The sequence below is a fragment of the Girardinichthys multiradiatus genome, chromosome 9 (assembly GCF_021462225.1).
Source record: "Girardinichthys multiradiatus isolate DD_20200921_A chromosome 9, DD_fGirMul_XY1, whole genome shotgun sequence".
Lineage (NCBI taxonomy): Eukaryota > Metazoa > Chordata > Actinopteri > Cyprinodontiformes > Goodeidae > Girardinichthys > Girardinichthys multiradiatus.
In genome coordinates, this window is record NC_061802.1 from 9011511 (window position 1) to 9030165 (window position 18655).

The following is an 18655-nucleotide window of genomic DNA, read 5'->3' on the forward strand; positions in this document are numbered from 1 at the left end:
CCAGGTTCTTGAAGCCACAGATTAATCAAACACAGATTTACTGATTCATTGATATCATTCACTATTGCTGTGTCCAAATTCAAGACTGCATCCTTTGACGGACGCATTTGTAGGCCGATAATGTCCTGGATGAGGCGACGAATGCTGCCCTATCTCCAAGGCTCTAAAATATATGAATGTTAAATTTTCATCATTACATTATAGAAAATAATGAACTTTATCACAATATGCTAATATTTTGAGAAGGACCTGTAGTTCCAGATGTTGTTATACTAGGATCACAAAGAATAATACAAAGCATGCCTGGAACCCAATGCTTTTCTGGGAAAACGCACAAAAGGCTTCGGGGACATGGCAGAAATCCATCTCCACCCACAAAACAGATACAGTTAGACTATTCAGTCAGGTCTTGTGCTTGTGTTCAAGTGCACACTAGAATATCTGGTGCTTGCAGCAATTATAACCTTTGTATGCTCCCATTGTCCCCTAGTTTATTTCTGTCTCAGTTCTGTTAGTCTGCTTTTTGTCTCTGTCTGCTTTTGTGGAGTTATTGTTCGCATATTTGCTTCTTTCTTATCCACATGCTGCCTTGTCCAATTCTTTCTTAAGGCTCCTTACCTAAAGCATTTTGTTTCTATCATACCCCATTGAAGAGCCAAGCCGGCAACATGGAGAAGGTCGGGGCCACGTTGAGGAGAGTGAGCCCTCTGATGATGAAATGCTGTCGCTTTCAAGCCAACGCAGCAGCATCAGTGCCATCTTGCAGAAACCAGAATCTTCTGCTCCTGTGTCTGCTGCATCGGCACCCGCTGAGGAGGTGGACCTTCTTGGACTGGGTGGGGAAGACATCAACCGTCCATGCCCCTCATCTCAACCTTCAGCAGCTGCAGCCACTGACCTTCTGGGAGATTTGTTTGGTGCTCCGCCCCAACCAGTTAGTGGGCCCTCCTCCACCCAGTCCACTCCTCACAAAGTGGTCCCCAATACTGCCTCGCCGAGCCCTTCTCCGGCTCCACCAGGTAAAAGACTTGAAAGTACATTTAACTTTAAAACAGAGTTCTTATTATGGGGGAAAAAAGAAAGATAAAAAGTTATACTTTCTAACTTAAAACACGTTTAGAAAGCAATTCTAGATTATATGTTTAGATTCTGTTGATAATTTGCCATTAATAACATGGTTCCAAAGCAGTTTTGAATAGTCTAAAAAGGTATGGAATTGTACCAAAAACATACACTGTAATGGGGTTGTTATCATTGTAGTCTGCTGCTGCCACAGACATGAACGAATAACAAAAATATCCTAAAAATTGACTCTTTATCTTCAACGTGAAACTTAAAGCTAACTTTATGGAACTTATTATGGACAAATGTTGCTATTCAGGCTGCTAGTCCATTGTCTTTCTTGGCTGCCAATGTTTGGTCATTCCAGTTGACTGTATATTTATTTAGTTTACTTGGTCATCTAGTATTTATACTTTTTTTGCTTGTTGTTAGCTAAATGTGTCTGCTCTTACAGCTCCTTATCCCCCTTTCCCTCCAAAGGCCCTGCCTTATGCCAGGCTGCAGTTATAAATTAGAACTTGTTCTTAATCTGTCCTGCCTGGTTAAATAAAGGTTAAATAAATAAATAAAATTTAGATTTTTATTTTATTGAAATTCTGATTGAATTTTCTAGTACAAAAAGCTCCAGTTTGGTTTATTTGTGTTTGTCTGTCTCATTTTCTAATGGACACAGGAGTATGACTGATCCCTAATGGTTTTAAAGAAGATGACTCACTGTTGTGGTGATCTATGGGATAATTAATATTAGCTGTGCAAATTGCAATTACTGGTTATCTGTCCTGTAATCGTGTTTTGTTCCTACCTATGTAGTAAACCTTGCAGCTTGGGTATTCTAACCTATAAACGCAAATAATAAAACATTTTACTTATTTTGAAAGTTTAATTGGTCTCTATGCCAAAAAAGCAGTGAAATAGCCTTTCATCACACTGCTAAACCAGAGCTAACTTTTATATTGTCTTGTTTCGTGATCTTAAGAAAACTACAGATGATAAAACCCAACTACTGTACAAATATTGTTCTCAAAATGTTGTGTAAACTGCCATAAATATCTAGAATTTAGAGTCTGCAGAAGTATGAAATATTCAAATGAAACATTTGTTGGACATAAACAAGGAGTTATTTCCAGTGTCAAGTTATATCAAGGTTTTATGAACTCAAGGTTTAAAAATACCTGAAACTTTCCTTTATACAATGATATATAATATATTTCCTATATATAATTTATATGAAAATATTTAATGAGATACCAGAAACATTGTCAGTGTGACTGGAGTTTCTCTGAAGCAGTGAGTAATTTAGTGCTGCTTGTTCTTCAGTGGTGCTCAGCATCAGAAAAATATCTGGTCGCAACAAGTCTGAACAGTCATGGTATGAAAACTAAATGATCGTCAGTGATTTCTTATATTTGGGTAACGTTGTTTTCGAGCTACAGTTTGCATGACTGTTAAGTAGCTGACAACCACTACAAATCTGTATTATATTCTGTAGAATAAACACTGAAGCTATGTTTTGCAGATCTTTATTCTAAGTGTTGATTAAACTTATATGTTTTAAAGTCAATGTAGAGATACATATATCGATAATTTTAGCAGCAACAGGGATAAATGTAATTTGTCTTTTTAAGAATAAAAGTTGGGTCATGTTAAATATTTTTGTTTTAATTTTTTTTCAAGATACTCTAATAATGTTCAATTATTGTTCAATTTAAAAGGCTTTTCCAGGCCTACTCTGTGAGGGAGTTCCCAGTGTTATTGCTTTGTTTTCCAGGGGTTTTATTTGGCTGGACTATAAATAAATGGTGCATGTTTTATAGCAGATGTGGAAACATGTAATTGATTCCCAATGTAACAGGGTAATTCCATAACTTTTTCTTAATAATAAATTTACATGGGTTGTATCTGTCTCCTGCAGTATTTGATCCTTTTGGAGCAGCTCCCATGCCTAAGCCTCAGGAGATGATGGGCTCATTCCTCGGACAAGGTAATGTGGGGCAACCAGACCCTTTTGTGCATGCTGCTCGCTCTCCATCACCCATCCTGCAGCCAACAAACCTTGGTAAGGCATGCTTCTGCTGTGAGCTCTGTCACTCTTTTGCTCACATGATCTTTCAAGTAAGATTAAAGCAAGTTAAAACATAAACTTGTTTTTGCTTGTTTGCTCTGGTTAAAACTGAAACTGGTGCTTTTTTAGCCTGCAATGCTTTTTTTTGTTGTTGCTTTTTCTTTGTTTTGTTTTTACAGGAAACATGTTTTCATTGCTTCTGCACTGTATGTTCTCTGCTAAATGGAGTTTGCATGATTATTTACAGCTCATGCAGATGTGACTATTTTGTTTCCAGCAAAATCCATTCTGCATAACAACAATGAACCTGAATTTATTTACATTTGTACAATATTATTAAATATAAATTTAGATTAAAAACACAAAAATTGGGTGCAGAAGCCCTGTAACAACCTGTCTTATTCAAATCCTCTTTGAATTGGGGGTTCACTGTATGCTCTCTCTATAACAACCTTTATGTGACTGAACAGGTAGAAGTTCCCCTGTCCCACCCGCCACACCTACCGTCAACATTCAGCAGCAAAATGCCAAGGGGGGATGGGACTGGAACAGACCTGCCACCACAAGCACAGGTACACACACAGAGGTGTACACAAAAACAGTCATGGACAAATTCATGAAACTATTTGCAGGTGCAAATGTGCGAGATTTTGGATCCTTCTAATTCTGGAATGACAGTTCTACTTCTAAAATAGAGCAGCTGACCACCTGGCATCTCTCTGCACAGTTTTCCCACATTTAACTGAGGCATTATGTGTTATTAGCGAAAAGAAAAAAATAAAATAAATAAAAAATCTGCTAGAAATACATCTGGTATGTCAAATAAAGTTTAAAAGATACTATTTTCATGAGATGTCTGCCTGATATTTTTGCAATTTTTGTGGCTGAGGAGAAGACACCTGCGACCTGAGGAAAAAATATGTTCAAATTGTTCCCATCTGTGGGCTTGAATCCACATGTATTCAGCATAACCTGCTTTGTGAATCTAGTGTGGAATGAAAAGTCATTTTATGTGTAAAAACAGTGGAGGGGAATTAGAATTGCACAGCCTCATGATTTCTTTTGATACCCTTTCTTGATTTAGGAGGAGGTTTTGGTATTGGCAGTCGGTCAGCAACTACAAGTCCCACAAGTTCAGTCCACAGCACCCCCACCCACCAAACTATGCCAAGTACTCTGGATCCATTCGCTGACATCGGCAACCTGTCCGGGAGCCTTGGAGGTCTGACTCTAAAGATCAGCCTTTAACGTTTTGTCACATTTGCGACTGTCCACTTTACCATCATTTCTATCTTTATCTTCAGGTGCTTCTGGATTCTCCAGCAAGCCCACCACTCCAACAGGGACAACCCCATCCTTCCCACCAATGGGTTCCCCATCCCGGCCGCAGCCGTCCCCCCAGCACACAGGAGGGTGGCAGCCTCACACGGGGGCCGGCTTCCCCTCCTGGCAGCCCGGCACTGGAGGTGGTGGAGGATGGCAAGCCCAAGGACAGGGCCCAACGACCCAACCAAAGGCCAGCCCCAGCCACACCTCTATGCCTCACACGTCACCTCAGAATCGACCCAACTACAATGTTAGCTTCTCGGCAATGGGAGGAGGCTCTCCCAGTGCGGGTGGCAAACCACAGGTGAGAATGGGTAAGTAAACCTAGTCGGTATAACTACAAAAGTGCTATATAAGTTGAATCCGTTTACTATTTTGTGGATAACCATGGCTGAGCATCGTCAGAATAACAATGAGGAGCAATGCATGAGGAAATAGAAGAGAACAAGAATAATCCCAGGTTTCTCTTTAGTACAGTTGCTAAACTTACACAGAGTCATAGCTCTGTTGAGCCATCCATTCCCTTAGCTCTTAGCAGCCATGACTTTATGGGATTCTTCTTAAATAAAATTGATTCTATTAAAAATAAAATCTTTGACATACTCCCAAAGATGATTACTTCATCCTCAGCAAGTGAGACAACATTGGAAGTAACTGTAGAACCTGATTTGTGTTTGGACTGTTTTGATCCTGTGAAGCTTCCTGAGTTATCAGAAATATCAGCTTCATCTAAACCTTCAACTTGTATGTTAGACCCAATCCCAACCAAATTATTTAAGGAAGTGTTCCCTCTGATTACCAGCCCCATTTTAGGTATGATTAATCTATCCTTAGTAAATGGATATGTACCACAGACTTTTAAGTTAGCTGTAATTAAACCTTTACTTAAGAAACCTTCACTTGATCGAGATGATTTAATAAATTACAGACCTATATCCAATCTTCCATTCTTATCTAAAATTCTTGAGAAAATAGTTGCTAATCACAACAATGACCTGATTGAAGAGTTTCAGTCAGGCTTCAGAGCTCATCATAGCACTGAAACAGCTCTGCTGAAATTCACTAATGATATTCTTATGGCCTCAGATAATGGACTTGTGTCTGTTCTGGTTCTGTTAGATCTCAGTGCTGCATTTGATACAGTCGACCGTAATATTATCTTAAAAAGGCTGGAATATGCTGTAGGGATCAGGGAGCAGCACTAGGCGGGTTTATATCTTATCTGTCTGACAGATTCCAGTTTGCTCATGTAAATGATAAATCATCTTTAAACTCCAGGGATAATTGTGGAGTACCACAGGGTTCAGTCCTTGGGCCAATTCTCTTTACTATATATATGCTTCCAATAGGTCAAATTATCAGGCAGCATAGGATAAATTTTCAGTGTTATGCTGATGATACTCAGCTTTACTTATCCATAAATCCTGATGAACCCAACCAGTTAAATAGACTACAAGCATGTCTTGAAGATATATAAACTTGGATGACTTTAACAGAAGTTGTCATCTTTGGACCGGAGTCTTTGAAAAAGAAACTGCTTAGTCAATCACTTAACCTGGATGACATTAAATTGACCTCTGGTAATAAAGTAAAAAAACTTGGTGTTACTTTTGACCAGGACATGTCATTTAAATCCCATATTAAACAGGTTTCTAGGATTTCCTTCTTTCACCTCCGGAACATTGCCAAAATTAGAAATATCCTATCCAGGAGTGACGCTGAAAAACTAGTCCATGCATTTATTACTTAAAGGCTGGACTATTGTAAATGTCCACAAAATAAGTTAAAAGCCTTCAGCGGATTCAAAATGCTGCAGCAAGAGTTCTGATGAAAATTAAAAAGAGAGATCATATTTCTCCTATTTTAGTTTCCCTTCATTGGCTCCCTGTTAAATTGAGAATAGATTTTAAAATTCTCCTCCTCACATATAAAGCCGTTAATGATCTAGCTCCATCATACATCAGAGATCTGATTGTTCCATATGTTCCTAACAGAGCACTTCGTTCTCAGACTGCAGGTTTACTGGTGGTTCCTAGAGTCTCTAGAAGTAGAATGGGAGGCAGATCCTTTAGTTATCAGGCTCCTCTCCTGTGGAACCAGCTCCCAGCTTTAGTCCGTGAGGCAGACACCCTGTCTACTTTTAAGGCTAGGCTTCAAACTACCTGTATGACCCCTTCTCTTTTCCAATGGTTATAATCAGTCTGACAGAGAGAGGTATCCAAATCCTTGTGGTTTTTAGTATAACAATGACCATCAGTGGGACCCTTTGTGGGGTGCCTTGTGACAACGTTGTAAATAAGCGCCGTTTAACCAAATAATCTGAACTGAAACTATCTGTGTAGTTATGCTGCTATAGGCTTAGGCTGCTGGAGGACATAATGACCACTTTCACCCTCTTCGCTACATTCTCACACTACTCTCCAATTTTGCATTATTTGCTGTTATTTCAGCTTTTAACTTTGTTCTCTCTTTTCTCTTCCTAGAAGCTACACCTGGCCTGACTCTGTGTCTACCTGTGACACCTTTCTGGAGAGGAGAATCGTCCGAGCTTCTGCTGGCAACATCTTAATGCTCACCTTCTACAGATGATCCACTTGGCCCTGTCTTTCAGTGTTTAACCCTTTCTCTCTCCTAGACATAGCTACTGACTGAGCTTAACTGTGACTAACTCTATGTGCTCTCTTTCAGACTCTAACCTTGAAAACTGGCTCAGAGTTTATCTGTTCTTTCTTTCTAGGTGAAACGACTAAAGGAGCTACATCCATTAACATTTACTTTGCCTTCCCATAGAAAGTACTCCTGGATCAGTGCTTCTTTGTTCTCTTTGTGTCTCTGCTCTGTTCTCTCAAACCCCCAGTCGGTCGTGGCAGATGGCCGCTCACACTGAGCCTGGTTCTGCTGGAGGTTTCTTCCTGTTAAAAGGGAGGTTTTCCTCTCCACTGTTGCTATATGCATGCTCAGTATGAGGGATTGCTGCAAAGTCAACGCCAGTGACTGTCCAATGTCTCTACATGCTCATCCAGGAGGAGGGAATGCTGCAAGTCACTGACTCAATGCAATCTGCTGGGTCTCTTAGATAGAAAAACTTTGTATCCAATTTGAATAAATAACATAATCTGACTGCACTGTTCAATGGTTAGGATTAATTGGAATGTATGTACCTGACTTTTGTGAAGTGCCTTGAGATGACATGTGTTATGAATTGGTGCTATATAAATAAAACTGAATTGAACTGAATTGAGTTGAAATGTATTGCATGTGACATCTTAATATTTTTCGAAGTGAAAGCATATATTTCCAAAAAGAACTAGCTCAAGCACCAAGCTCTGTGGTACTCCAGAACAAACATGTGAGAAAGATTTATTATTAACATGAGCAAGTTTTTTAAAGTTAAGTTTTTTAAAGCAACATTTCGATTTCAGCGTTATTATAAAATAAGATTCAGATTTTTCCTCTAGTTGCTATATAGCAATAGGTTGTATTACTGTAAGTGCTTAAAAGTATTTCAAACGTACATTTTACTTTTGTGTTTGTGCCAGGTTCTAAGCCCAAAGCCCTGAATGCTGACTTCGATGACCTGCTGTCCGGTCAGGGATTTGCAGGGACCAAAGACAAAAAAGGCCCCAGGACAATAGCAGAGATGAGGAAGGAGGAAATGGCCAAAGAGATGGACCCAGAGAAAATAAAGGTTAAGAACACTAATGAACATAAAACATATTTTTACTGCATCTTATTTGAATTAAGGTTTGCTATAAATGGCTTTTTTAACCCATCATCCAACTTTTGGGATGGTGGTTTAAGAAAAGTATTTTCTAGATTTAATGAAGCAGTCGATGTAGGTCTCCTATGGCCAAACTTGGGTTCACCCAATTACTCCTTTAGAGTTTCACCAGAGCCAGAATTGCTGAAAGAGGTTTTGTTAATAATTGTTTCAAATCTGGTGCTCACTGGCCACTGCTGCCAACCCCCCCCCTTTTGTGTCCCAGATTCTGGACTGGATCGAGGGGAAGGAGCGTAACATCCGCGCCCTGCTGTCCACCATGCACACTGTGCTTTGGGAGGGAGAGACGCGCTGGAAACCAGTGGGTATGGCCGACCTGGTCACGCCAGACCAGGTCAAGAAGGTTTACCGCAAGGCAGTGCTGGTCGTTCACCCCGATAAGGTGAGGCACATAGTTACATAATAAACCTTGTGTGTATGCTTGACTTTTAAAATTCAGTTTAAGGAAAATTGTTTTCCTGTTAAATTGCTTCACCACGATGTGTATTTTGGACCTGTGAAAAGGTTATCCAATTACTTTATTAAATTAAATGTATACAATCTTTTGGTCTTTTTTAACTTAATAAAAATTACAATATGGTGTATTTGTATATTTCACCAAAAAGCCTTTATTGAACATTTAATGCAAAGTAGTTTTTTATTTTCAAAACAAAACACTAAATCTTAAACATTCTTATACAAACAACTAATTTTGTAAATAAAAATAAACAGAATCATTCATGGTGATATATGTTAAATTAGATAAATTAAAGTCAGTTATTTCCATGTGTAGCAAAACAGAAACTTAAGGGGTTTTGCTATTAGTTTTATTTTTCATACATCATTTGTCGTTTTATTGCAAATGTGTTATTTTTTATATTTTATTTTATTAAAAAGACATACAGAATCCCCTCTATGAAATCCTGCCTGTGACACCTCAACTAAATAATACAAGAAAAGCACTAGAACTGTAGTAACTACATTGCTAGAGATTTTCATGACTATGACCTAAATGTATACAAATAAAAATGTATGTATGTAGAGAATTCACATATTAGGGTTATTATGATGTTTGTTAAAGATTTTAAGTGATTCAGTTTCTCAGGATTATGAAATTCTCATCAATATAAACACACATCACCACATCACACCATGTTTGTGCAAAAGAGAGAGGTTGCTTTGATGCACATCTGCAATAAAGTGGGTTTCTTCTAACATGACAATGAAACATGAAAATTTATTTTCTTCCTGTTTGTCTTCTGAACTACAGTACATGCTTGCTTTTGTTTTACAGGACAGTGATTATTTTCTTGTGTTTTACCTTTAATGGCACAAGAATCTTTTCATACATGACACAAAGAGCGACAACACAACAATGAAAACCACCACAACAATTAGCACCTGAATGACATTATGGCTGAGTGACTCAAAAGCTGGCTTTAAAAAGTCAAATAAGGAGCTTCCGTCCTGGTGGACGGACTTCGCTGTTTCATGAAGGTGGCTGACTATTTCATGGATGGTGACATTATAATCAGGAACGAAAGTGCAGCATTCAGATCCGATGACGGCACAAGTTCCTCCCTGAGCGGCTATAATAAAGTCCAGAGCGGCTCTGTTTTGCAAAGCTAGGAGCCTAACAGAGGCGAGCTCATTTGACATGAGTGTGAGAGCCTTACCAGTTTCATTAGCTATCACCTCTATAGAATGGGACAGATTAGCGATCTGATCTAAAGCAGACATAACTCCGTAAAACGGAAGAAGTGAACCGAGTACATTTTTAAAAGGTGACTGACGATGTGTTCCAAGAAAATCTGAAGTTCCACGTCTTACCCGTTTGAGAAAACCTTTCTTTGGCAGGGAGTGTGTCACCCTCATTGCTGGGACCACATATCCCAACCCACAGCGTCCCTTGTAGTCCACCGGAAGATAGGGGTAAGCGAGGGTCCCACACACCCAGTACATCCCGACAGGAGAGGAGATGGAGCAGGTGGCTGTGCGCTGAGCTAAAGCATTCAGGCGAGTCTCTCCTGCTGCATCCAGACACTGGTGAGGAACAGAATTAAAAGATTTCCAGTCAATTTCCCTCCGTCCTGGGCCCCACTTAAACGTACAAAGGCAGTCCGAATGTCCCACTGGAACATGGCCGTCATTCTCCAGACACCACGTGAACCGCCGAGGAAGGACAAGAATAGGAACCGGTTTGGGGGCTTGAAGACATCTGTTGCAGTTTCCTTGTCCTCTCATACAATCAAGTGGTCTCATTTTTAAACTCGGGCAGTCAGGGTGAGAATAAGAACTGGGCAGGTGAATGTGCATCAGGTGGCACATGTCGCAGTCCGAGGCAGGCAAGACCATGAGCGGTAAACCTTCCCCAGCTGTGTAGGGCATCAGACCGCAGACGTAGCAGCTGGTGTTAGGACGGAAGTGGTTGGCCACTTGCCACGCCATGGTCAGGAAAAGGTTGCTGTCATCTCTTTTTATTTCTGGGAACGTTATGTGCTGCAGAGCTCCTGTGGTGGAGACCACCAGGATCAGTATGTGGAGCTCAAAGAAAAAATAAATTTTTGTTGTGGTAGTAAAATTCCTCCTTTGGATCTTGAATATTTTCATGTAAAAGTAATCATCTGGGTCAAGCTGAAAATTAGCACCACCAATAAAAGCAGATAATACCTGTAATATAAATAAGAATAAATAACAGCTAGAGACTTCTTCTCTAAGACTTAGAATACATTAACTTATTTCTTAGGAATAGGCATAAACGGTCTTTACCTGTGGAGTCAGTCAGGATCTCTGATTCTGTTTCTGAAGCAACTGTTCCACCATGCATGCAAGGAGAAATTGCAATTCCTGCCCCTATCTTATCTGTCCAACCTTTTAACTGGACAAAAGCAGAACCAAAAGACTAAGTGTGCCCTATGAGAAGGGGTAGTTAAGTCAGTCACAAGACCCCTGATTGATCACTGGAGGACAGCAGGATATCGGTCGTTCAAAGGGGTTAGTGGCATATTTCTGTTTTGCAATAGCCTTTTAAAGCAGTTTTACAGCAAGTACCTCCTCATATAATACCATGTTTTAATATTGATAGAAAATTAGGACAGCAGCGTAACAGGACCTCTTCCTTCCTTCCTTCCTTCTCATCCATCCATCCATCCATCCATCCATCCATCCATCCACCCAGCTTAAAGTCTGACATCTGTAAAATATCTGTCAATTTATTGCAACCTTTTGTATTTTAATTAAGTTAAAAAAGGACTGGGAGCTCTGGAAATAGGTGTAAATAAAGAATTTGGAATTAAACGTGTAGGAACCCTGTAAACCAAACAACATGAGAAAATGAGTCTGTGTTTTTGTTATCTTTTTAGGTATTAACCTGTTCAAACTTTCATATTTAATATTAAAGCACATTATTTGTGTGCCAAAAGAACTAAGAATTGCTTATTTAGACTTGTGAAAAGTTCAATATGTCTGGTGATAATTTTAATGTTCCAGTTGTGTTCCTTTGCTCCTGGTTCACAGGCAACAGGACAACCGTATGAACAATATGCCAAGATGATTTTCATGGAACTGAACGATGCCTGGTCAGAATTTGAGAGCCAAGGACAGAAGCCTCTCTACTCTTAAAACCAAGTGAAAGGAAGTGAGCAACACCAGGATGTCCTTTCTAATCTGTGTTCTAACCCCTAAAAATGTCACCACCTCTGAAATGGCTCACCATGTAACATCATCTGCCTTTATACCTCCGCTTTCACTCAAGATGCTCCTTTTGCTCAAAACCTCTAACATCAGCGCAGTCAAAAGACGACTAAACAGACAAATAATGGGTCAATGAACACAGATGTTTACCCTCTCTATGTATGTGGTGCAACAGCAACGCTCATTGACTTGTTTTCTGACCCCAAAATCAGCTCAATCAAACCAAGAGAGACGTCCAGGAGATGAATGGAGCTGTTTGAAAACAGAATATCGCGGGATAAGAGAAAAACACATCAGGGAGCACATTCAGCAAACATTTCATCGACTGCTCCTCATCAGAGCTTTAGAGATATCACACTCTTACTGTAAGGCACAACAAGCATTTATGTTAGCTGGAATATGGAGTTTGCTCTTTGATCTGTGTGAAAATGCATTCAGGGTTTGTTCTGTGATATCTAATATATATGAACGTTAAATGAAAGAAGGCAGCATCAGGCTACTGTAACATTCACTGAAGATGGGTTTGTTTTCCACTAAAAAATGGTTGCTTAGTACAGACCGAATCTAGTACTAATAAAGTCAAAATAGCAAAAACCCCCAAAAAAACAAGGAAAAAATCTGCTGAATCTGACACAAAGAACAGTCATGGCCTGACGTTTTGAGACTGGCAGATATGTAGACCTGTACTAACTTTTCTGTTTCTATGGTATACTGCAGTTCAATAATAACCATTTCAAGAGATTCAAAGGCTTTCATTGAGAAATACATCACATTTAGGCAACCAATCAATATGTTTTCAGTGGGATTCAGATCTGATAAATTTTCTGGACTTAGATCCAACATTTCAAAGTTTTTATTCCTGAGACTATAGTCCATTTGCCTCATTATGTGGTAAGAAAGGTGTACCTACAGGATGTATTGATGCCTTTCTTTATTCATGACAGTGTGTCATACGTAAATAAGTATGTCAGAGTGAAGTAAAGGCAACTCCGCACCTGAATGGTATCACAATGCTTTACTGTCAGCATGATGTGGGCTTCATCTAACAGAATCACTTCACCCAAGACCTCCAGTCTATTCCTGGTACTTCCTGCAAAATGTTAGTCTTTCCTTGATATTTGTCTCAGACAGAAGTGGTTTCTTCTCTGACCTTCTTAACACCAGGTTAGCATTCAAAAATGTTTGCTTCACTGTGCATGCAAAAACTCCCATAGATGCCTGCTGCTATTCCTTAGCAAACCCAGCACTGGTGGGAAGAAACCCCCTTAATCTAATCTGCTGTAGAAGAGGGTCCTGAAGCTTTCCTTTCAGCAAATGAATTTCTCTCCCTGAAGTTGTTGATGGTTTGATAAATGGTTTGTGTGCATTCTTAACACGTGAAGCTGTTTATATGCAAACCAATAATTACATGTGTTCCTTTGTAGATGATGATGACTAACAAAATAAGTAAGATTGAAAGCAACACTCCCTTTTTATAGCAACCATTGTGTTTTCTAATTCAATCAGATTGACAGAGTGATATAAACTGTCCTTGTTAACACTTCCCTCTGAGCTAATGATAAAATTATTGAATCTTTTTGTGGTAGAACTAAGCACTCTAAATTAGTTTTTGTGATTATGTTCTTTCATAAGAAATAACATTAATGTTTGCAGTTAATTGCATTGAATCTAATACAAAGTACCATAAACACTGTGGCAGTCAACTTAACAAAAACAATATTTCTGTCAGTCTCAGAATGCGTACCTACAAATGTATGATTCCAGATGGACTTTCATTTCTGCTTATTACAAGATCAGTTTGTAGGTTTAAAACTGATTCATAGATTAAGTAATTTGAAAGAAATAACACATTTTCTGACTCATTATTAAGAAAGATTTTATCTGGAAACTGAGAATTGTATATTTTAGGACTATAAAGCACCAGGAGGCCTCATGCATATCTAGATAAAGAAGCATCAATTTGCAAATGAAAACCTCTGAGAGCACAAACATTTTTCAATGTACTAAAAAAAGCAGCTGATGCACATGTTTGGTCAACTTACATAGCAATATGCCTGAAAGACAAAAAAACATGTGTGTATGTTAAATGATAGGTCATGCAACAATTAATCTCATATTTCCTAGTTTAATCATATTAGCCTTACTGTTTCAGTTCAGTCAGTCAGTCAGTCAGTCAGTCATTTTCTACCGCTTATTCCATAGTGGGTCGCGGAGGGAGCTGGTGTCTATCTCCAGCAGTCTATGGGCGAGAGGCAGGGTACACCCTGGACAAGTCGCCAGTCCATCGCAGGGCAAGTTTGTTTCAGTTCAGTTTGTTGTAATTAATTAACCAGACTGACAAAAGTAACAAAAACAATTTATATGTTCACATCAACAACACATTAATTTGCTTCACTGACCTGATAATTCCACACAGAGAAAATCCACACCTGAACATTGTTGCAAAAGAAAGGCATTTGCTAAGAAACCAACCTTTAAATATTATATCTGATGCAACTTGGTATATTACAGCATAATTGTGCTATGCCTTTCAAACACGAAAAATAAAAGCAAAGATGTATTTTTTTTTTACACATTTTGGCTGATTTTATTTGTAATTTGTTATTATTTTAAGATGAATCAACTATTCCAATTATATTTTATCCATAATACCTTACATAGCTGCAAAATACAAAGAACTGAACCTGGTTTAAAATTGGTTCTTCTGGCTTTTACTTGATTTGTGTTGTTTACTTTGTTCAAATATGTCTTTTTTTCCATTTGCAGTTTCATATCAACACTAAGGAACACAATGCTCAACTTAAAAAAGTTGTACTTGCTGTTTAAAATCATTTCATTCTAACCTAACCTGTGTGAGCTATGTTCCAATAATATCAGCTGCAATTGTTCTTCAGTGTGCTTTTGAGCTACTTTTACTTATGACATAGTATCCTTGTGTGAAAATTGTTTAATATTTCTGGGATAATATCCATTAAAACTTCCCAGGGTTCCCAGGCACTCTTAAAACAAAACTCTGGAAAAGTACTGAATTTGATTTTGAGGACATGTCTCTGATGTTAGTGGCAGAAACCCCATTATGCTGTATATCTTTAGTTATTTAGATTGGGTAATATGTTAGGAATGAAAGGTTACCACATCATTTGATAAAAATAAAAAAAAAGAGGGCTGAATTTAAACACAACCCAAAAAATCTGAGAATAAATCATGCTGCAGGCTGGGCCATTTTGTTGAAATTTCATTGCAGCCACTCAAAATGATGCTCAGTAGTTTGTACAGTTTTGTACAGTATTAGTATGCATGCCTGACAACATTGGAGTGTGCCCTTAGTGAGAAGAAGGCTGGTGTGTTGGGTAACCCCGTCCTAGATATGGATCAAGGCATCACTGAGATCACTGAAGTGTGACCTGGTGGTGTCACATGGAGACAATGTCCCAGAGATGTTCAACTGGATTTAGGTCAGGTTTGTCTGGGCTCCAGGTACTGCCTACATGCTCTTGCTACATAAGGCGTGGCATTGTCGCACACCAGGTGTAACCCAGGAACCAATGCATGGTGGTCATGGCGCTCTTGCTGAGCTAGTAGAGGTTTCTGTACCATCAGTGGCTTTATCTCGCCAGACCACCACTGACCAACCAAACCAGCTGTTCCTCCTTGCATTAATCATTAGATACTGGTCCTTCCGATGGGTTGAGGACCTCCTACGTCGCTTTCCTCTCTAGACACTAGACTGACTGGCTGTGTCCTCCATGCTTTTGTCTCTGTGCTGGGAGACACAACAAACCTTCTGTGCCATCCTGGATGAGTTGGACCACAAATGCAACTTCTGCAGGGTCCAGGTATCACCTCATGCTACCAGTAGTGAAGTAACACTGTTTTCACTGTTTGGAGTCCTCTAATTCTACACATTGGACTCCAACTGTAAAAACTATGTCCTTGTTCCTTCTTTAGTTTACTAAAGCAGCTAAAACTGATAAATAACTCCCTCTGCTGCTTAACTGACAAGGTTCCATATAGAGCTTTTCAGTTTCTAGGTCTAGATAAATTTAGAAAAAAATTACATGTATTTCCATTCTGATTCCCTATAGAATTTCACTCTGTGGTTTTTACAGTTTACATTTACAGCCTGACTTTTGCAGAAAATTTCTCCAACGAGTTCATTGTAAAATTCGTTTTTTTAATTTGTATATTAAAAAATGTGTTGCAAATCTCTGGAAGAGTATGGATTTTGACATGAAAAGTGTGTAGAAGCTCTTGTTTATGTAAAACCAGCTTTATGTTTAAAGTTTTTCCTTGGCCAACAAAACTGATACCATTCTTGACCCCAATACTGTCTGGATACTACTGAGCAGTTAGATGAAGGTGATACTTACTCTGTGTTTTCCGGTTAGTTTCAAATCATTCTAGATTTCCACTGCAGAATAAAAAGTGACTGCTGGGATGGGTTTTTTCTTTATCTATAAAAGACATCAAAACAGGGGTCCCTGAAAAGACAGCAGGTCTCAGACTGAAACTAAACTTGAAGCGGATGTTTCATGTTTTATTTTATCCTAATATACCAGAAGAAGAGAGCTGTCTCTTATCTATTTACAGTGAGGACCTAAATGTGAAACGACCTTTGTTAACCCCACCACTGACTGAAACTGCAGTCTTACAACTAACCTCTGTACTGTAAACAGCTGATGTGTGTGTTGTTTGGAGCTGTGGTATGTATGAGTCGGATTTGACTACTTTATGTCACGTGTTTGCCTGTCTGCTGTTCAAGTATTACTTAATTGTGTAAATTTTCTGTTCATGTGTTTTCTTTTTAGGTTCTGTTTACTGTTACAGGATGTACATAATGAACATGTGCAATGCACAATAATAAACAGTAAACAGAGTGCTTTCCTCATAATTTCTTTCTTTAATGATGGCAATTCCCATTTTATACACAAGATGGCAGCAATTGTAACACAAACAGTACTTTCTGAACATTTCCTATTAAAATGACTGTAAATAACAGAAACTCAGTATTATTCCATCTTTTTATTGCATTTGTTTCCAACTTTTGAATGCTGCAAAGCATCTAAATTGATTAAAATATAACAAAATGTTATTCTAGATCTTATGCATCTCAATACAATCATCTACTTTAGCAATTCAGGTTAGAAACTCAGACTCATTTGATTTGATTAATTATTTTAAAATAAGAAAATGCAAAATTAATGAACATGCTTAAAACCAGCAATATGTCAGATTTAGCCATTAGGCTAATTGCAGGAACAAAGATGGAACATTTAATAAAGAGAGATTATATATATATATATACCAAGAAAATCAAAAGTTATCAAGCGGTAAAGGTGTCCACAGATTTGTTGCAGCTCAGATGGGGTTTGAGATGAGCCTTAAAAATGCAGCATGAAGGCGAGGTGGCCCTTGTGCCAATACCGTCTCTATTCTTCATTAAAAAAAATTGAGAGGGGGAGTAGGTCCATGCAAAATCTTATATATTAACAAACCTATTTTTTCAAAAATCAAAGAATCAAAATTTTACAGCTGTGATAAAATAAAGGGTTCCTATCAAAAGCTTTGACAACTTTCTTGAATAGTAGTTCTTTAATTTGTGAACTATTTGTGAATGCTGAAGAGGTAATGCAGTAATCAAAGTGATAAAATATCAATGAAGATACATCCTAGCAGTGGCAAGTGGCTAATATGGTGTAATCTATTTATAGTTTTGAAGATTATATGGCAACTTTTGAACATTATTTTTGAATAATGAAGTGGATTGTAATATAGCACTGAGATACTAATATCCACAACAACATCAAGCTTCTTACTGCGGTGGCATACAGGTTCAAACGCTCAGCAAACGGTTAAATAAGCTGCAAACACATAAATGATGCAAACACACACACAAAAAATAATTGCAAGTTACAAAACAAATGCAAAACAAAACTGCTGCAAAAAGCAAAACAACTGCAAATTAGAAAACAATTGCAAAGGAAAAATGCTGCAAGTGGAGGAGTTTAAGTATCTTGGGGTCTTGTTAACGAGTGAGGGAAGAATGGAGTGGGAGATCGACAGACAGATCAGTGCGGCTGCACAGCAATTGGGACGTTGTGGCAGTCTGATGTGGTGAAGAGAGAGCTGAGCGGAAAGCGAAGCTCTCGATTTGCCGGTCAGTCTATGTTCCTACCCTCACCTATGGCCATGAACTTTGGGTCATGACCGAAAGAACGAGATCCCGGATACAAGCGGCTGAAATGAGCTTCCTCCGTAGGGTGGCCGGGCACTCCATTAGAGATAAGGTGAGGAGCTCGGCCATCCGGGAGGAGCTCGGAGTAGAGCCGCTGCTCCTCCACATCGAGAGGAGCCAGTTGAGGTGGCTCGGGCATCTATACCGGATGCCTCCTGGACGCCTTCCTTGGGCGGTGTTCCAGGCACGTCCCACCGGGAGGAGGCCCAGGACATAGCGCAGGACACGCTGGAGGGACTATGTCTCTCGGCTGGCCTGGGAACGCCTTGGGCTCCTCCCGGAGAAGCTGGAGGAGGTGTCTGGGGAGAGGGACGTCTGGGTGTCTGTGCTGAGTCTGCTGCCCCCGCGACCCGGTCCCGGATAAAGCGGAAGACGACGAGTACGAGTACGAGAAATGCTGCAAATAGCAAAACAACTGCAAGTTAGAAAACAATTGCAAAGGAAAAATGCTGCAAATGGCAAAACGGCAAGTTAACAAAAGCTGCTAACTAGTTCCACAAAACAGAAGTGCGCCAGA

At 39.1% G+C, this 18655-nt stretch overlaps 1 protein-coding gene across 5 annotated transcripts in view; it reads left to right on the forward strand.

Moving 5' to 3' along the window:
* The window catches only part of dnajc6 (DnaJ (Hsp40) homolog, subfamily C, member 6), a 62040-nt gene extending 45260 nt beyond the window's left edge, over positions 1-16780 (forward strand). For 3 of the 5 annotated variants that reach the window (XM_047374943.1, XM_047374940.1, XM_047374944.1), the window contains 7 exons: positions 654-1019; positions 2975-3118; positions 3595-3696; positions 4209-4346; positions 4429-4764; positions 7990-8138; positions 8437-16780. In XM_047374943.1, coding sequence (XP_047230899.1) covers positions 654-1019; positions 2975-3118; positions 3595-3696; positions 4209-4346; positions 4429-4764; positions 7990-8138; positions 8437-8634 — 1433 coding nt within the window. In that variant the 3' untranslated portion in view covers positions 8635-16780. The remainder of the gene's footprint in view (positions 1-653; positions 1020-2974; positions 3119-3594; positions 3697-4208; positions 4347-4428; positions 4765-7989; positions 8139-8436) is intronic. The other 2 variants (XR_007039661.1, XM_047374941.1) reach the window with 2 other exon arrangements.
* The last annotated feature ends 1875 nt before the right edge of the window (positions 16781-18655 follow it).